General features: G+C 45.2%; 1 protein-coding gene across 2 annotated transcripts in view; it reads left to right on the top strand.

Annotated features, from left to right (window-relative positions):
• Nucleotides 1–18387, top strand: part of GALNTL6 (polypeptide N-acetylgalactosaminyltransferase like 6) — a 3351701-nt gene that overhangs the window by 2252628 nt on the left and 1080686 nt on the right. For both annotated transcript variants that reach the window (XM_073656298.1, XM_073656306.1), the window contains exon 5: nucleotides 15244–15429. In XM_073656298.1, the coding sequence (XP_073512399.1) occupies nucleotides 15244–15429 (186 nt within the window). The remainder of the gene's footprint in view (nucleotides 1–15243; nucleotides 15430–18387) is intronic.

Here is an 18387-nt window from a genome sequence, read left to right as displayed (position 1 = left end):
AGTCATCATCTGCCGGGAAGATGCTGGTTCAGTTCCTGAGAATGCATAAAGGTCAGAGAGACAAAATATGATGTAACAGTATGTCATATGTTGGTAAGAGGATAAGATATTTTCATAGACACAAAATAAGCAAATTACAATCGAATGCCAACCAGCCATTGTTCTTAAGGCTTTGAGTTTTAAATAATAATTAGTGTTGAGCGAGCACTAAAATGCTCGGGTGCTCGAAGCTCGGGCTGAGCTCGCCGTGATACTCGGGTGCTCGACCCGAGCAATGAGCCCAATGTTAGTCTATGGGAGACCCGAGCATTTTTGACGCGGCACCCCCGGCAGTCTGTAGAAAGCCTAAAAAGTGCCCAAAACGATAGTGACAGTGCTCAAAAGACATGGAGACAGCATGGGCATTGCCCCAGGAAGCATTTCTGACCCCCAGGTCACTGCTGTCAACAACGTGGTCAGAGGTATTAAGCCACTTTTACGGGCTCACAATAAAACGTTCAAAAACGAAAATGAAACGGTTTTCCTGTAAATATGTTAAGGAACTTCCTTTCCAGGGTAAAGACTTGTGTATAAGGTAAAATAAATAACCCAAAACAAAAATACTCCTCCACACCTTGGGCTATGTTAACAAGTAGCACTTTTTATGCGTTTTTGCACTTTTGTATTGTTTTCAACCGTGTCAAATGCATTCACCGGGAAATGTCATTTTACAATCTTATCTGGCCATGTGCTGTGTGACACATGCATACAGTGCTGAAAAGATATGGGAACAGCATGGGGAAGTCCCCTGGAAGCATCTCTGACACCCAGGTCACTGCCTAAAAGTGTGCCCATCAGAAGTGATCCTTGCCGCATCAGAAGATGCAGACTTGCAACAATCCCCGTGCAAGTCCTTGACCCAGGGCAGTGTTCAATTGTACCTCCCCCATTCCTTACAATGCAAGCGCAAGTATGCAGCCTGCCTCCCACCCACCCCCAGGCTGCAATACCATACTGCTAGCTTGCTTGCACTTGAAATTGGGGCCTTTTAGGCATGTGGAGGCGGAGTCTGGCCACCACGTCATGGCTGGGTCGGTGGCCTGGTATCCATACTCAGCCCCCAGCTGCCCGACGGCTGGGTGTCCACGCTCGGTCACCAGCCGCCAGGGGGCGGCCGGGTGTCCATACTCAGTCCCCAGCCGCCCCACGGCCGGGTGTCCACACACGGTCCCCAGCCGCCCCTATTTCTCCTGTCAACTTCCCCCCACACACTTTTCTTAGCCCAGCCTGCTTTAGGGCAGCATTGGACGAGCCCACCAGACAACCAGACTCCTCCGGTGGGCCCTGGCTTCTCCATCAGGGGAGTTGAGAGTGCCAAGGTGAGGAGCATGATAATGATAGAAGTTAGCATCTGCTTTGTTTTCTTGGAATGCAAGCGTAAGGGTTCAGCCTGCCACCCACCAACCCCCAGGCTGCAATACCATACTGATAGCTTACTTGCACTTGTAATTGGGCCTTTTAGGCATGTGGAGGCGGAATCTGGCCACAACGTCATGGCTGCGTCGGCGGCCTGGTATCCATACTCAGTCCACAGGCGCCCAGAGACCGGGTGTCCACGCTCGGTCCCCAGCCACCCTTATTTCTCCTGTCAACTTCCCCACACTTTTCTTACCATGGCCTGCTTTAGGGCAGCATTGGCCGAGCCCACCAGACAACCAGACTCCTCCGGTGGGCCCTGGCTTCTCCATCAGGGGAGTTGAGAGTGCCAAGGTGAGGAGCATGATGATGATAGAAGTTAGCATCTGCTTTGTTTTCTTTGAATTCAAGCGTAAGTGTGCAGTCTGCCACCCACCCACCCCCAGGCTGCAATACCATACTGCTAGCTTGCTTGCACTTGAAATTGGACCTTTTATGCATGTGGAGGCGGAATCTGGCCACCAAGTCATGGCTGCGTCGGTGGCCTGGTATCCATACTCAGTCCCCAGCCACCCCACGGCCAGGTATCCACACACGGTCCCCAGCCACCTTGGGGCGGCCGGGTGTCCATAAACCGTCCCCAGCCGCCCCTATCTGAAGGACAGCCTAATCACAAACACATGGACAAGTGAATGTGGCCAGGGATGGTCCATCTCACCCCTTCACTCTGGGTTAATATTGTGGAAGCCGGGACACAGTTGGACACTGGGATGCAACATGTCCTCCAGACATAAAGGATTGCGGGTTCTGGATCAATCAGGCTTCAACACAAAGTTCAAAAGGTAGACAGCAGCAGTGGTCGGCCTCCTACACAACGAGTAAATTATTCATGATTATGAGGCCATCCATCTCCTTAGCTTTCTGATCCTTGGAATGCAAGCGCATGTATGCAGTAGCGGCTAGGCATGAGGTGGTCAGCGTTTTGGCGCATATCTATGACTTCCGTTAAAACAAAGCTTCAGGTGATGAATGATGGATGAGGTGGTGGCAAAGGAGAAAGAGCAGGAAGAACAGGGACCATTCACATCAATATCAGGCCAGTCAACCACACATGTCTTGTAGGATATGTTTCTGTACCAAAAGGAGTGGTTCGGCTACACAGCTATAGGGCATAAAGTGAGTCAAATGCCTACCAAAAATTTTGAGGCACTCCAATGCCCCTTGAAAGTGATATGGAGGTCAGAGGGCCTTAACTAAACCATTTTTTCCATTTATAGTAACTGGGTCTCCTGTGCACTGTTGGCGTAAGCAGTGAATGGAAGGCTTTCCAAACATTATGAGGAACTGCAATGGCCCTTGAAAAAGACGTGGATTACAGCATACTAAAAACCTTCTACCATTATTGAGGAGTGGGTCTCCCTTAGTGTTCGCCTATGCATTGAAAAGCAAAAGCTGACTAAAATTAGGAGGAAATGCAATGCCCGTTGGAAGAGTCATGGAAGTTAGAGTTAATTAAAAACAACATTTCAATGCCCCTTGGAAGATCTGTGGAGTTCAGAATGGTTTAACAAGACGGTTTTAATGCCCCTTGGAAGAGACGTGGAGGACGCAGTAGCTTATCTAGATGGTTTTAATACCCATTGGAAGAGACGTGGAGGTTGCAGTAGCTTAACAAGACGGTTTTAATGCCCCTTGGAAAAGTGGTGGAGGTTGCAGTAACTTAACAAGATGATTTTAATGCCCCCTGGAAGAGACATGGAGGTTGCAGTAGGTTAACAAGATGGTTTTAATGCCCCTTGGAAGAGACGAGGCGCTCACAGTAGAATAAAAAGACAACATCAATGCCCCTGGGAAAAGTGGTGGAGGTCGCAGTAGCTTAACAAGATGGTTTTAATGCCCCTTGGAAGAGACGAGGAGGTCACAGTGGAATAAAAAGACAATATCATTGACCCTTGAAATGTGGTGGAGGTCGCTGTAGCTTAACAAGACGGTTTTAATGCCCCTTGGAAGAGCCATGCAGTACAGCATCTTAAAAACATTATTCCCATTATTGGGGAGTGGGTCTCCCATAGTCTTTGCCTATGCCTTCCAAGCAAAAGCTGCCAAAAATTAGGAGGGAGGAGCTTGCAATGCTGGCAACACTGGTGCTATAGTGGTGGTGGAGGCTGAGGATAAGGAGAAGAGCAAAATACAGCCAAAATGAGGAAGAGTATACCCATGTGTGGGTGTGAAGAGGTGCATGGGAATTCACCTCCCGAAATAACACAGTGGATTTGACTTTATGTTACTCTGCTGTCATTTGGTGGTGATGAGAAGTCTGGCCAAATCCAGCCCTTGTTCATTTTGATAATGGTCAGCTTGTCAGCATTGTCAGTTGACAGGCGAGTGCGCTTATCAGTTATAATTCCCCCAGCGGCACTAAAAACATGCTCCGATAACATGCTAGCAGCAGGGCAGGCCAGGACCTCCAAGGCGTACATGTTAGAACCCTACTGTTAGTTTTTGCTATCTTGTGTTTTGCGGTCACGTGACCAGCTGCTTAAATATTCCAGCTCCGCCCTTCTGGCTTTGCTGGACTTCAGTGTTGTTTTGACTGTCTCTCTAGCCAGGTGCTTCGGTGCCTTTCTCTGTCAGTTCTTGGTCCTCTGGGACCTTTAGTACTTTTTGTTCCGCAACAACTTCTGTTTAGGAGGTGTCCCATTTTTTGTCGCAGTCCTTAGTTCTTTTAGGGACCCCTCCCTTAATTCTATAGGTCTCCGTTCAGACAAGCCGAGGACGAAGGCGGGTCTGTTCACAAGGAACAGGCAGCCCGCTACATCGTAGGGATTCAGCTTAGTCTTACTGTAGGGACAGCTTTCCCTTATCTTTCTTTAGTTTATATTGCAGATCATAACAGTAAGTCCAGCCTAAAAAAAAAAAAAAAAAAACTAAAAGGAAAGAAAATTCGGGGATCAGTATGGTTTCCGTCCAGGATTTGGCTCAACGCCTGCAGGGATTGTCTCTGGAGGTGGCCGAGCTTCAGCAATGCATGAGTAGCTGTCCTGGAGCGCATTTTTTTGAACCCAAGGAAGGGCTGCCTGATGTTTTTTATGGTAAACAGCAAGATTTTTTTTACTTTAAAAATGCTTGTTTGTTATATTTTCGGTTGAGACCAAGATCCTCTGGGAATGAATCACAGCGCATTGGTTTTATTATGTCACTGTTGCGCAAAGAACCACAGGGGTGGGCCTTTTCCCTTCAGCCTAATGATTAGAGATGAGCGTTGTTCGACTCGAACTGTTCTCCAATCTCAAATTCGAGCTGTTTTGGGCGGTGTTCGAGCCGTTCGGCGAACAAGAACGATTTGAGAAAAATTCGGCTGTTCGAGGTTATGTTCGATAACTGTTCGTGCACCAAAATCATAACTGGATTTTTTCTCAGTAATGATGAAAATTAATGTTAATACGCAGTTTGAGTGTACAGCGGGGCGGGGGGAGGGGCAGGGGATGGATCTCTGCAGGAATAATGAAGATCTCCATTTTTTTTTCTCTTTCCCGCATTTACAGTGGGGAGATGTAATCTGTCAGCCTATCAGCAGCGCACACACGGAGCGAAGTGCTTTTTTTCACACAAGCAAGGGCATGTGTCATTGGCAGTGTATGTCACATGTCCTTGCCCTATAAGACCCAGCCATTTTCCCCGTCGCCACCATTTTCTCACTGCTGCAGCTGCGTGTTAGACGGCACCGCTGTTGCTGTGTGCGCTATACCTTGTTAATTTCAAGCCAATTTTCGCACAAATCTACAGATAGCTTGGGAGTAGGGAATAGTTGTGATTCCAGTCCTTTAAAGGACTAGGTTACAGCATTTCCTACGACTTTAATCAGGCTGGTCTGTGCTCTTAAATAGATAGGTTGTGGGAGTAAAGACTAATTGTAATTGCTGTCCTTTTCAGGACTAAGTTACATCAGTTCCTATAAGTTTTTGCCAAGCAGGTCTGTGCCAGTGCTGTGCAAGTAGTTTTTTTCACAGCATTTGGCTGAATCTAGCAAAGCTAATCCTTTTTGGCCGATTGCAGAGTGTGTTAGTCATTGGAGTAGCCTATCTGTGTTGCAAGATACACCACCTGTGTATAGAATACCAATTTTTTTACTGCACCTAGTGAAGTAAAACCTTTTGGGCATAGCATCATTCTATTAGTCCATCTATACTGACCTCCATCAGGTTGCAAATTGAATATCATTTTTTTCTGCATCTAGCTCTGAAAAAATATTTGTCCTTCTAGCAGTGTGTGGGACTTGTTCTACTAGTCCATCTATACTGACCTCCATCAGGTTGCAAATTCAAAATAATTTTTTGTCTGCATCTAGCTCTGAAAAAATATTTGGCCTTCTAGCAGTGTGTGGGACTTGTTCTATTAGTCCATCTATACTGACCTCTGTAACATACCTGGCGGCGTCCTTGCATGGTGGTCCATCTCCCACTGTGCAAGAGCGCGCACTTGATCTCCAGTCCAGAATGTCTCTCTGGCTTCCCTACATGCTGTCTGTTTGTGTCTGTTTCTGCTGCTTAAGGGCGGCGCCCGATCACTTCCTGCTTTTTGTACCTGCTGTGGGTCACACCCCTTGTGCGTCCTCAGCCTATTGCTGTCTGTCACCTGGTATATAGCTCTGCTGCTCCCATCTATTCCTGCCTGAGCATAGTGTTTCATTCAGTGTGTGCTTGCACTCTGAAGGTGCCAGGTTCCGTTCTGTGTTCTCTTGTCTGCCTATCCTGGAGGCTGTATTTCCAGGCCTGTCTGAACACGCTCCTAGCCTGTTCCTCCTGCCTTCTAGGGGCCGATTACCTAGACCCGTTCCTGTATCTTGTCTGACCTGTCTGAACACGCTCCTAGCCTGTTCCTCCCGCCTTCTAGGGGCCGATTACCTAGACCCGCTCCTGTATCTTGTCTGTCCTGTCTGAACATGCTCCTTGCCTGTTCGTCCTGCCTCTCTGGGGGCCGTATTCCCAGACCCACTCCTTTGCTCACCGCTCCGGCGGTTCTAGCCTGCTCTGACTCCTTTGCTCACCGCTGCGGCAGTTCTAGCCTGCTCTGACTCCTTTGCTCACCGCTCCGGCGGTTCTAGCCTGCTCTGACTCCTTTGCTCACCGCTCCGGCGGTTCTAGTCTGCTCTGTCTCCTTTGCTTACCGCTCCGGCGGTTCTAGCCTGCTCTGACTCCTTGCTCACTGCTCCGCAGCCTTGCTCCGCTCTGACCCTTTTGCTTACTGCTCCGCAGCCTTGCTCCGCTCTGACCCTTTTGCTCACTGCTCCGGCAGCCTTGCTCCGCTCTGACCCTTTTGCTCACTGCTCCGGCAGTACTGTCCTGCCCTGCTTCTGCCCGCTGCTCCGGCAGTCCTGTCCTGCCCTGCTTCTGTCCCCTGCTCCGGCAGTCCTGTCCTGCCCTGCTTCTGCCCGCTGCTCCGGCAGTCCTGTCCTGCCCTGCTTCTGCCCGCTGCTCCGGCAGTCCTGTCCTGCCCTGCTTCTGCCCGCTGCTCCGGCAGTCCTGTCCTGCCCTGCTTCTGCCCGCTGCTCCGGCAGTCCTGTCCTGCCCTGCTTCTGCCCGCTGCTCCGGAAGTCCTGTCCTGCCCTGCTTCTGCCCGCTGCTCCGGCAGTCCTGTCCTGCCCTGCTTCTGCCCGCTGCTCCGGCAGTCCTGTCCTGCCCTGCTTGTGCTCGCTGCTCCTGCAGCCCCGTCCTGCTCTGTTCTTGCCCACCGCTTCGGGCGTTCCCTCTCTGCTGTGGTTGTCTACCGCATCTGCGGTTCTGTGACCCAGTCTGTACTGGGTCTTAACCTTTCTGTGCTCCAGCCCATCCTTTCGGCCAGTACCTCCCTGCCTGCATACTCGCCTGTATCTACCCATCTGCATACCTGCCGTGTTTGCTTACATCCACCAGTCTGTGCCAGCCTAACCTGCCTGTTCCAGTAATCCCAGTGTGGGTCAACCCCCGTGTCCGGAGTTTGACCTGGAGTAGCACCTGGTCCCTCTGCCCGGTTTCTCCCTGGTGCACTGGCGTCGTATGCCGTCGTGCCACCTTGGTCGGATCGACCAGATACTTAGTCACGCCCCTCCAGGCACTCTCCGGTCCATGGTCCAGTGGAACCACAACACCCGCACACGCCAGTCAGTCCGGGCGTGTGCATAACAACCTCCATCAGGTTGCAAATTAAAAATATTTTTTTGTCTGCATCTAGCTCTGAAAAAATATTTGGCCTTCTAGCAGTGTGTGGGACTTGGTCTATTAGTCCATCTATACTGATCTCCATCAGGTTGCAAATTAAAAATATTTTTTTGCCTGCATCTAGCTCTGAAAAAATATTTGGCCTTCTAGCAGTGTGTGGGACTTGTTCTATTAGTCCATCTATACTGACCTCCATCAGGTTGCAAATTAAAAATATTTTTTATCTGCATCTAGCTGTGAAAAAATATTTGGCCTTCTAGCAATGTGTGGGACTTTCTCTATTAGTCCATCTATACTAACCTCAATCAGGTTGCAAACTGAATACAATTTTTTTCTGCATCTACCTCTGAAAAAATATTTGGGCTTCTAGCTGTGTGTGGGACTTGTTCTATTAGTCCATCTATACTGACCTCCATCAGGTTGCAAATTGAATATAATTTTTTTCTGCATCTAACCCAGCCAATAGTTTTGGCCTAATACCACAGTTTGGCCACTCAGCTCTGCTTGGTTCCCATCCATTGTTTTTTTGTGCAAACATCTCCAGAGTTGTGAATTAGTTAACCACCAAAATGAGTGGAAAAAGGCCTGCTGCTGGTGGAAAGGGGAATAGGCGTGTTGGGAAGGGGAAAAAGGGTTGTGTCCATGGGGTAAGTGTTAAAGCAACAGTAACATCTGCAGAAGAAAGACCATCTTCCAGCCAAACTAAAATGTCTACTTCTTTTAGCGGACAATGTGATAAGATCCCTTTCTTACGGCCACGCCAATCGCTACAAATTCCAGATGAGGCACAAAACCACCAGGTGCTTCAACGGATATCAAGTGTTCCTTTAAGTGGGCTCTCCTCCACTTCAGCTTCAGCATCACAAATACTCCAGTCCTCAAAGGTGTCACCCCAATCGAACTTGCTTCCTCACAGCTCCCAAATCTCCAGCTGCCCGTCTGAGTATGAGGTAGAACAGATGGTTGAGTCTGCAGAGCTGTTTACTCATACTATAGCCTGGGAATCAGAGGTCGACTCCAGCGCTTCTGTGAATCCAGATGAGGAAATGATCTGCACTGATGCCCAGAATCTTTATGAGTCGGATCCAGGACCAGACGCAGAAGGTTCTGACCATAATGTAGACCCTCATTCCCAAACTGTAACTCCTGTTGGTGGAGACAATGAGGAAGACGATGATGAGACTCAAATACCTGATTTTGTCCCAGTCCTTAGTTCTTTTAGGGACCCCTCCCTTAATTCTATAGGTCTCCGTTCAGACTAGCCGAGGACAAAGGCGGGTCTGTTCACAAGGAACAGGCAGCCCGCTACATCGTAGGGATTCAGCTTATTCTTACTGTAGGGACAGCTTTCCCTTATCGTTCCTGGGTTTATGTTGCAGATCATAACAGTACAGAGCGAGTTCATTCCAAGTGTTCAGCTTGGATACCCAATAATTAAAAGACACAGAGGAATCACGGAGGATGCTGGTACGGTCGGCAAGGTAATCCCTCACCATCTTTTGAATCTTTCCACTCCTTGTGAGAGTTCCCCGCGCCTCGGGGCCTGTAAGCTGGGCGGGTCTCAGAAAATTGTCCCAGAATGATGACAGGGTTCCCCTGCCTCTGCTGGATTGGAGTTAAGTCTCTCTCGCCTGTAAGCCTTCGTTGGTCAGCGAACTGTGACCTCTGCCGCTAGCGTGTTCAGGTGGGAATTTTTTTAACAGTTCTGCAGCATGGGCCTTCTGGTACTGCCCCATTTTTGTAGACCTCTCCACCTCAGGAATAAGAGAGTGAAAGTTCTCCTTGTAGCGGCAGTCTAAAAGTGTCACCAACCAGTAATGACTGTCACCCAACATTTTTACAACGCGAGGGTCACGGTTAAGGCAGCGTAACAAAGTCAGCCATGCGTGCCAGACTGGTAACGGGCAAGACTTCCGTGTCCTCACCAAGATGACGACTAACCATGCTCTCCTCCTCCTCCTCCCTGTCCTCAGGCCACCCACGCTGAACCGACGGTATGACAGTTTTACTGGTACTACCATCTACAGCGCATGATACCAGCTCCTGTTCTTCCTCCTCCTCCTCCTCCTCCTCCTCTCCCTCATTGTCCCCCAATGCACTTTGGGATGAGATGAGGCTGGGCTATGTGTAATTGCCCGCTATGGCTTCTTGATCCATCTCATCATACTCTGGCTGCAATGCCTCCTCTTTAATTCACTGCAGAGAACATTGCAAAAGACAGACAAGTGGGATGCTGACGCTAGTGATGGCGTCATCGCCACTCACCATCTTGGTGGACTCATCAAAGTTTGTCAGGATGGTACATATGTCAGACATCCAGGTCCACTCCTGAGGTCTTATGTGTGGAGTCTGACCTGAATATGGATGGCCTTGTTGCAGCTGGTACTCCACAACTGCTCTCTTCTGCTCACAAATCCTTTGCAACATGTGGAGGGTAGAGTTCCAACGTGTGGGGACATCACACACCAGTCGGTGTGCCGGAAGCTGCAAACGCTGCTGCAAACAGCAAGGGCGGCGGAAGCTGTAGCCGACTTGCGAAAATGAGCTGACAGGCGGCGTACTTTGACGAGCAGATCTGGCAACTCGGGGTATGATTTAAGAAACCGCTGAACGACAAGGTTAAGCACATGAGCCAGGCATGGTATGTGTGTGATCTCACCTCGCCTCAATGGCCACCAGGTTACGGCATTGTCACACACGACCATGCCTGGATGTAGGTTCAGCGGTCTCAGCCACAGACCTGCCTGCTCTTTCACAGCTGTCCACAACTCACAAGCAGTGTGAGGTTTATCACCTAAGCTTATAAGTTTCAGCACAGCCTGTTGCCACTTGGCTGAGGCAGTACTGCAGTGCTTTCAGCTTGTAACTGATGCGGTGATATCTGAGATGGAGGCTGAACATGAGGAGAAGGATGAGATGCAGGAGCTGTACACTGGGGGGGAAACTCTGACAGACATAGGGCCCGCAATCCTCGGTGTGGGGAGGATGTGTTCCGTCCCAAGGTCCGACTGGGTCCCAGCTTCCACTATGTTTACCCAGTGTGCCGTCGCGGAGATGTACTGTTCCCGGCCACAAGCACTTGGCCACGTGTCCGTTGTCATGTGGACTCTCTCAGTAACTGCGTTGTTGAGGGCACGGCAGATGTTTTGGGACATGTGCTTGTGTAGTGCGGGGATGGCACACCTGGCAAAATAGTGTCGGCTGTGGAACAAGTACTGAGGGACGGCCACCGCCATAAGGTTGCGGACTGATTCAGTCTCCACCAGCCTAAAAGGCAGCATTTCCAATGCAAGCAGTCGTGAAATGTGCGAGTTTAGGACTGTGGCCTGTCTGGCGTTGGCTGCGAATTTGCGCTTTCATTCAAAGGTTTGGGATATGGACAATTGAACGCTGCGGTGGGACGTCGACGTGGATGCTGTTTCTTGAGAAACTGCCATAACAAGTGAAGACTGAGAGGAGGGAGCATCTTTGCATGCAGTATGGACAGGGGATTGCCATGCACACACAACAGGGGGATCTATTACATGCACAACAGCGGAAGAAGCAGTGGTGACACCCGCTCACACTGGTCGTGTACACTGGGGTTCGCCCCACAAAGTCGGGTGCTTTGCTGCCATGTGCCTGATCATGCTGGTGGTGGTCAGGCTGGTAGTTTTGTCACCCCTGCTGCTGCTGGGATGGCAGGTGGTACAAACGGCCTTTTTGGGGTTATCAGCAGAGTCTTTAAAAGAATTCCAGATTCTGGAAGACCTCTCGGTTGTACTGGCAACGTCCCTCGTGTTCGTGTTACGGGGAGCTATTGCCCGCCTTCTGTGTGCAGCCACCACACTGCTTCTTCCTGCCTATTGGGGTACTCTGCCTCCCTCCCCCTGTGTGCTGCTGGCCTCGCTCTGCGTGTCCTCCTGCCACGTTGGGTCAGTTACTAGATCATCCACTACCTCCTCCTCTTCCACTTGAGCACCACGATCCTCCTCCTCACTTCGTGGCAACTGTGTCTGGTCATCGTCCACCTCTTGTGACAAATTGCCTGCGTCGACTTCCTCTGGCTGTGCCTGTTCAAATATTTGGGCATCGCTACATGGGATCTCCTCTTCCACCACTTCAAGCATAGCAGGCAAAGGGCACAAATATGGAAATGGACCAGAAAAAGCTCTTTAGAGTGTCCAAGTGCGGGATCAGTTGCTGTCTGACGACACTCGGCTTGGTGAGAGGAAGGAGCATCAGGGTGAGGAGGAGTAAGCGGTCGAGACTCACGGCTACTAGAACTTGACCGCGTGGAAGACAGATCGGAGGTGGTGGTGCCCAGGTAACTGAAAGTATTATCTGCTATCCAATTAATAACCTGATTACACTGATCAGTTCGCAATACTGGTGTTGTAGTGTGCTTCCCTAGTAATTCGGTCAAGAAGTGGGAGCGAGAAGATGTGGCTGTTTGTTGTGGCACATTTTCACCTTGGACACGGCCCCGTCCTCTACACGCACCATCACCAGAACGTCCAGTTCCACGTCCCTAGCTGCGCGCCTTGCCCATTGTAAATTAAGTAAAATAGCTTACACTCGCACTATCAATTTAAAAAGGGTAATTAAAAGGAGATTAGAACCGTGGAAGAGGAAAACCACAGTTTTATTTCTCTGGCCTACACTAGAATCTTTTAAACAGATATACTTGTGACTGAACAGATAGGGAGACACTATTTTTTTTTTTAAGTAAAACAGGCAAAAAGCTGAATAATACAGAGATTTGAACCGTGGAACTCCAAAACTACAGTTATATTTTTCTGGCCTACACCAGAATCTTTCAAACAGATATATTTGTGTCTGAACAATCAGGGAGACACTATTACTGTTTTTCTTTAAGTAAAAAATACCAAAAGCTGGATAATACAGAGATTTGAACTGTGGAACTGCAAAACCACAGTTATATTTTTCTGGCCTACACCAGAATCTTTCAAACAGATATATTTGTGTCTGAACAATCAGGGAGACACTATTACTGTTTTTCTTTAAGGAAAAAATACCAAAAGCTGGAAAATACAGAGATTTGAACCGTGAAACTGCAAAACCACAGTTATGTTTTTCTGGCCTACACCAGACTCTTTTAAACAGATATATTTGTGTATGAACAATCAGGGAGACACTAATACTGTTTTTCTTTACGGCAAAAAATGCCAAAAAGAGGTTAATACAGAGATTTGATCTGTGGAACTGCAAAACCACAGTTATGTTTTTCTGGCCTACACCAGAATCTTTCAAACAGATATATTTGTGTCTGAACAATCAGGGAGACACTATTACTGTTTTTCTTTACGGAAAAAATACCAAAAGCTGAATAATACAGAGATTTGAACGTGGAACTGCAAAACCACAGTTTTTTTTTTCTGGCCTACACCAGACTCTTTTAAACAGATTTATTTGTGTCTGAACAATCAGGGAGACTCTTTTACTGTTTTTAATTAAAGAAAAAATACCAAAAGCTGGATAATTCAGAGATTTGAACCATGGAACTGCAAAACCACAGTTATATTTTTCTGGCCTACACCAGACTCTTTTAAACCGATATATTGGTGTCTGACCACTCAGGGAGACACTATTACGTTTTTTTTTACGGTAAAAAATGCCAAAAAAAGGATAATACAGTGATTTGACCCATGGAACTGCAAAACCACAGTTATAGTTATATGGCGTACACCAGACTCTTTTAAATAGATATATTGGTGTCTGACCTGTTGGGGAGACACTACTACTATTTTTTTTTTTTACGTCAAAAAATGCCAAAAACAGGATAATACAGAGATTTCACCCGTGGAACTGCAAAACCACAGTTATATTTTTCTGGCCTACACCAGACTCTTTTAAACAGATATATTGATGTCTGAAAAGTCACAGACACATTCAATTTTTTTTTTGGGGGGGGGGAATACCAAATGGTTAATAAGACACGTATTTGGACAGTCTGACTGAGGAAAAAAAAAATACAGGATTTAGATGAAAAAAAAATAAATTTTCCTGGCCCCTTAGACCGGGGTGATAAGTCTAGCAATTTGACCAACAGGAGCACACAGGACTGTATTGCAGCATTTGCTGGTATAACCACTGCATCTCCTATACAGCCTGCCTGCCTGATATCTGGGATGGATATTAGTCCTGAGAAGGACTGTTTGTTTGATTTGGCAGTCTTTAGAGACCCTACACTAACTATTTTGGAGTATAAATCTCTCCCTAGCTCAGCAGCACTGACCCTACACTGGCTGATCCGGAGCGACTGTGTCCAAGATGGCAGCGCCCAGTTTTAAATACTCGAGGTGATGCTGTGCTGCCAGCCAATCACTGTAATGCCCACAAAGAACATGGCTGCGGCATTCCAGTGACTGGCTGGCAATCCCTGAATGTTCATTGGCTCTGTAAAGAGCGTCAAACGTGCAGGGTGGAGACCCGAGCTCCCGCCCGAGTAACCCGGAAATGCTCGGTGCTCACCGAACATCCCGAGTAGTGAGATGCTCGGGCGAGTACCGAGCAGTGTCGAGCATGCTCGCTCAACACTAATAATAATGATTGACTTACAAGTCCTGGCAAAGTATTCCATTACTTTATTTATCAAGCAAAATCTATTTTAAAAATGAGTGGTATCTTGGTGAGAAATATAAATGTTTTCTTTTAAATAGCATTTTAATGCAATTATAGGGATCATGTGTAGATGTATTTTTGATCCATTGTTCTAAATGTAAAGATTATATGTTTCTCACTTGGAGCATATAAAGTTACCTTAGGAGCCAACTTTGTATTTATATAGAATAAAAGATTTTTGCCCTTATTTAATAAAATAAAGAGCATTGATTTTATTCATGCTGGTGTTTATCAAAGATGACAGTATGCCAAATTATTTTTCTCATAAAAGCATTTAGTCATGCTGATTTTACACTTTATTTAGTTTGTGACATACATATGTGTCTGCTTGATTTACAGGAGACTGTTCAAATAATACTAGGCATTAGGAATAATTTATGATCAGCATGCCCTATTTATTTAGTTTTTCTAATTATTAAATTTAACATTTTCTATAAATTAATTTCTGAAAATAATATTTAGAAGATTTATGTTAATCACCTCATCAAGTTTTAGTAGGGGAGAACAGCAAGCCGCTTATGAAATTCTCAAGTAATTCTGTCTCCAATTGAGATGTCCCAAAATGAAGAGGCTCACTTTATAGGGAATCTCTTAACAGACAAGTCCCTTTTTAAAGAATAGACTAAAGATGATCTCGGTATTGTGCTTAAGTGTGTGATATCATGCTCAATGAATGGCTCATTGAGTTCTTCTGCTCCATGCACTAATTAAGACACCACCTGATACGACTGGCCAAGAGGCTTCATGTGAACACAACTGTGATTCCTTTTGGCACACTAAAGCCATGGTAGTGACCATGAATGCAGAGAAATTAGCACAATCGCTCCCAGGTCCTCTTAAGAAAATGGCCTTAAGAAAAATTGCTATTTGCAAGAGCAGAAAGTGAATTGTCCTAAATCCTTGAAATATGTATTTTCATTTTTGGAGGGGTCAATTAAATGTGAAATAATATTAAGTAGATATTCATTACTAATCTGGATTAGCTTTTTTTCATAAAACCTAATGAAAACGTTTCTTTGTTTTACAGATCATCTAAGGGAAAAACTAGAGAATTACATGTCATATTATCCAAAGGTCAGAATTGTGCGCACCAAGAAACGGGAAGGGCTAATTCGCACCAGGTTACTGGGAGCATCAATGGCTAAAGGAGAAGTTTTAACATTTCTAGACTCTCATTGTGAAGTCAATGTAAATTGGCTCCCTCCTTTACTGAGTAAGTAATTTTTGAAAATGTATTTATATTCACTAGTTATTCTGTAAATTGTTTTATTATAGAAAATAAGTAACAAAATCCACTTCAATAAAACCCATCTGACCAACTAAACCTACTTAATAAAGTGAAAACAAACATTTAGAATATGATTTAACAGTTCCAACAATAATCTGCATAGTTATTATTTGTTTTACAACTCCCAAAGTTTCTGAACTAAATTTAAGACTTGCATTCACATCACAGACAACAATCAGCTAATTAGATTATTCACGAATTGCCATACACTGTATGATATAAAGAATAAGAAGACATGTCTCCTTTGCCTGCCCTGCTAATTTACCCACATCTTAAAGAGTTATTACTAAAATTATATCAACCCTTGATGATGACACTCCTCCAAATCTCTTTTCACCCTCTGTTGCCTTTGTATCTAATCTCAAGTAGTTCTAATGCTGTCAGTTAGGCAGAATCATATGCACCTAATGACCCTGTCTAATAAAACATCTGACAGCCAGGTTGTAACATGGATGTGCTATGCTGAAGGTTCCACCACTGATACCAGCTGCATCACCCTAACTCATGAAAAACAGATGCACCTATGACCCAGTCTAATAAAACATTGAAACACCGTATTGACCTATCAATAAAAATCAATATTGGACACTTACACCAAAAATTATCAGTGGTCAACTCATTCATTTTAATTTAAAATTGCCAATGTTACAATCTCTCTCTCGAAGGCCCATTCATCTGTGTGAAGCTAGCTGCACAGAGGAGCAGAAGGAGAAGATAAAAGACAGTTGCAAGAAAGAAATTTTATGTTGGGGTTATTCTATATATTAATGATAGTCATGCAAATACTGTACTTTTTAAAATATAATGCCATTGTAGGGCTAAACCTTAAAGTCAAAGTGCAGAATTGTCAAATACTACAGTAAAAAGCAGTTTATATGGCCCAGTTTTGGTAACAAAGCAGAGAGAAGCATGTCAAATTTGATATTAGAGTGAAAGACATTGAATGTGTAAATGAAGAAAAGATATTGCAAGGAAAATAATGCACAGCAAGGTATTCTAGAAGTGGTAAGGAACTGGGTGTCATATGACATTTTATATCTATAGTCGGTGACTAAACGGCTTCCCAACCCATATCGTAAAATGGGAATTGCATTGTTTTTACAAACTAATGTTGAAATAATGTTAATTGAATCTTGAGTACAAAAGTTGTGAAATAATGAGCAGATACAGATAGACACAAAAAAATATATCTTCTTGCTACCGTGATATAAAATGTTTTTATCTGTTAGCAGAACAGCAGGACCTTAACCCCTTCACACCTAACCTATTTTCACCTTCCTGACCAGGCCAATTTTTTCAATTCTAACCAGTGTAACTTTATGAGGCTGTAACTCTGGAATGCTTCAACATATCCCAGTGATTCTGAGACTGTTTTTTCGTGACACGTCATACTTCATGTTAGTGGTAAATTTTGGTCAATAAGATTTGCGTTTATTTATGAAAATATAAAAAATTTGACAAACAAATTGATAATTTTGCAATTCTCAAACTTTGAATTTTGATGCCCTTAAATCAGATAGTTATATCATACAAAATAGTTAATAAATAAGGATGAGTGAGCCCTAAAATGCTTGGATGCTCGTTACTCGAACCGAGCAATTCTTATTGTTTGGATGCTCGTTTCGAGTATAATGGGAGTCAATGGAAATCCGAGCATTTTTCCAGCAGACCCCAAAGGTCTGGGAGGCAGTGAAAATGTTTAAATGGATGGAAAAAATGCTGACTGGAAGGAGAAAAGCATGGGGAAGACTCCTGAAAGCATTTCTGACTCCCAGATCGCTGCTGAGAACAATAGTGTCACAATTTGACTCCAATTTAAGGACTGACAATAAAACATTCAAAATCGATGAGAATTTGGAGATTACAGGGAAAAAAATGTTAAGAAACATAAGAAACATTCTTTCCTGTATAATGACTTTGTATGTAAGGTAAAATTTTAAAATGATTTAAAAAAAAACAATTTAAGTAAACCAAAGTTGAAATTTTTAATAAAACATTGGAAATTTCAATGTACTTTATGAAGAAAGCAAAAACTGACAAAAATTAGATGGAAGAGGGACTCAGATATACACTATATTAGACATAAAGGAGGACCTCATACACATTCTGTTCAAATTGTCATGTAGTGGTACTCTTAGACTCATAAAGGCTATGCACTAAGTGAACAGCCTGCCAAAAATTACAAACAGGGTCATCCATACACCTTTGAAGTCACCAACTGGAGTGCCTCATTCAAATATTGTGAACAAAGTGTAGTTATGGTACTAATACACTCATAAAAGCTCTGCACACAGTGAAAAGCCTGCCAAAAATTACAATCAGGATCATCCATACACCCCTGAAGGCACCAACTGGAGTGCCTAATTCAAATATTGTGAACAAAGTCTGCCCAATAAATCTAGAAGCAGCATAAGGGGTACATGTTTGTGGGGTGCAAACACGTGTTTTCTTGCACAAAGTGTCATCGGCGCTAAGTGTGTGCAGTTACTTCATCGGCAGTTAGTCATGGCATGTGTCAGGTAATCCACACTTTATACTTTGTTTTAACTATGTGCTTAATCTCAAAGTCCATCTTACTTCGAGCTTTTGTCCTTCACATTCACCCCCCATCCCCTTCCATCACCACTCATCTACATCAGTCCCTCTCTTCTTCCCTCTCCCATGTAGCTCCCATATGCTTTTCACCTTCCTGAATAAGCTCAGTCCATCTTGTCCCAAGATAATGCACAATAAACCAAGTCAGAAATCCAAAAACGATTTGCTTTTTCTCATTTTACTGTGTTTACTTATTTCAGGGAATATCCTAACCCCAGTTCATCCTACACCAATTTCAACCCCTCCCCCACCTCACATCAAAACCCTGCTAATCTCATTAACATCAGT

Source organism: Phyllobates terribilis, unplaced genomic scaffold (genome assembly GCF_046119375.1).
Source record: "Phyllobates terribilis strain yellow unplaced genomic scaffold, ASM4611937v1 Scaffold_1__5_contigs__length_1240528914, whole genome shotgun sequence".
NCBI classification, from domain to species: domain Eukaryota; kingdom Metazoa; phylum Chordata; class Amphibia; order Anura; family Dendrobatidae; genus Phyllobates; species Phyllobates terribilis.
The sequence above is the reverse complement of the archived record's forward strand: the minus strand, read 5'-3'. Positions and strand labels throughout refer to the sequence as shown.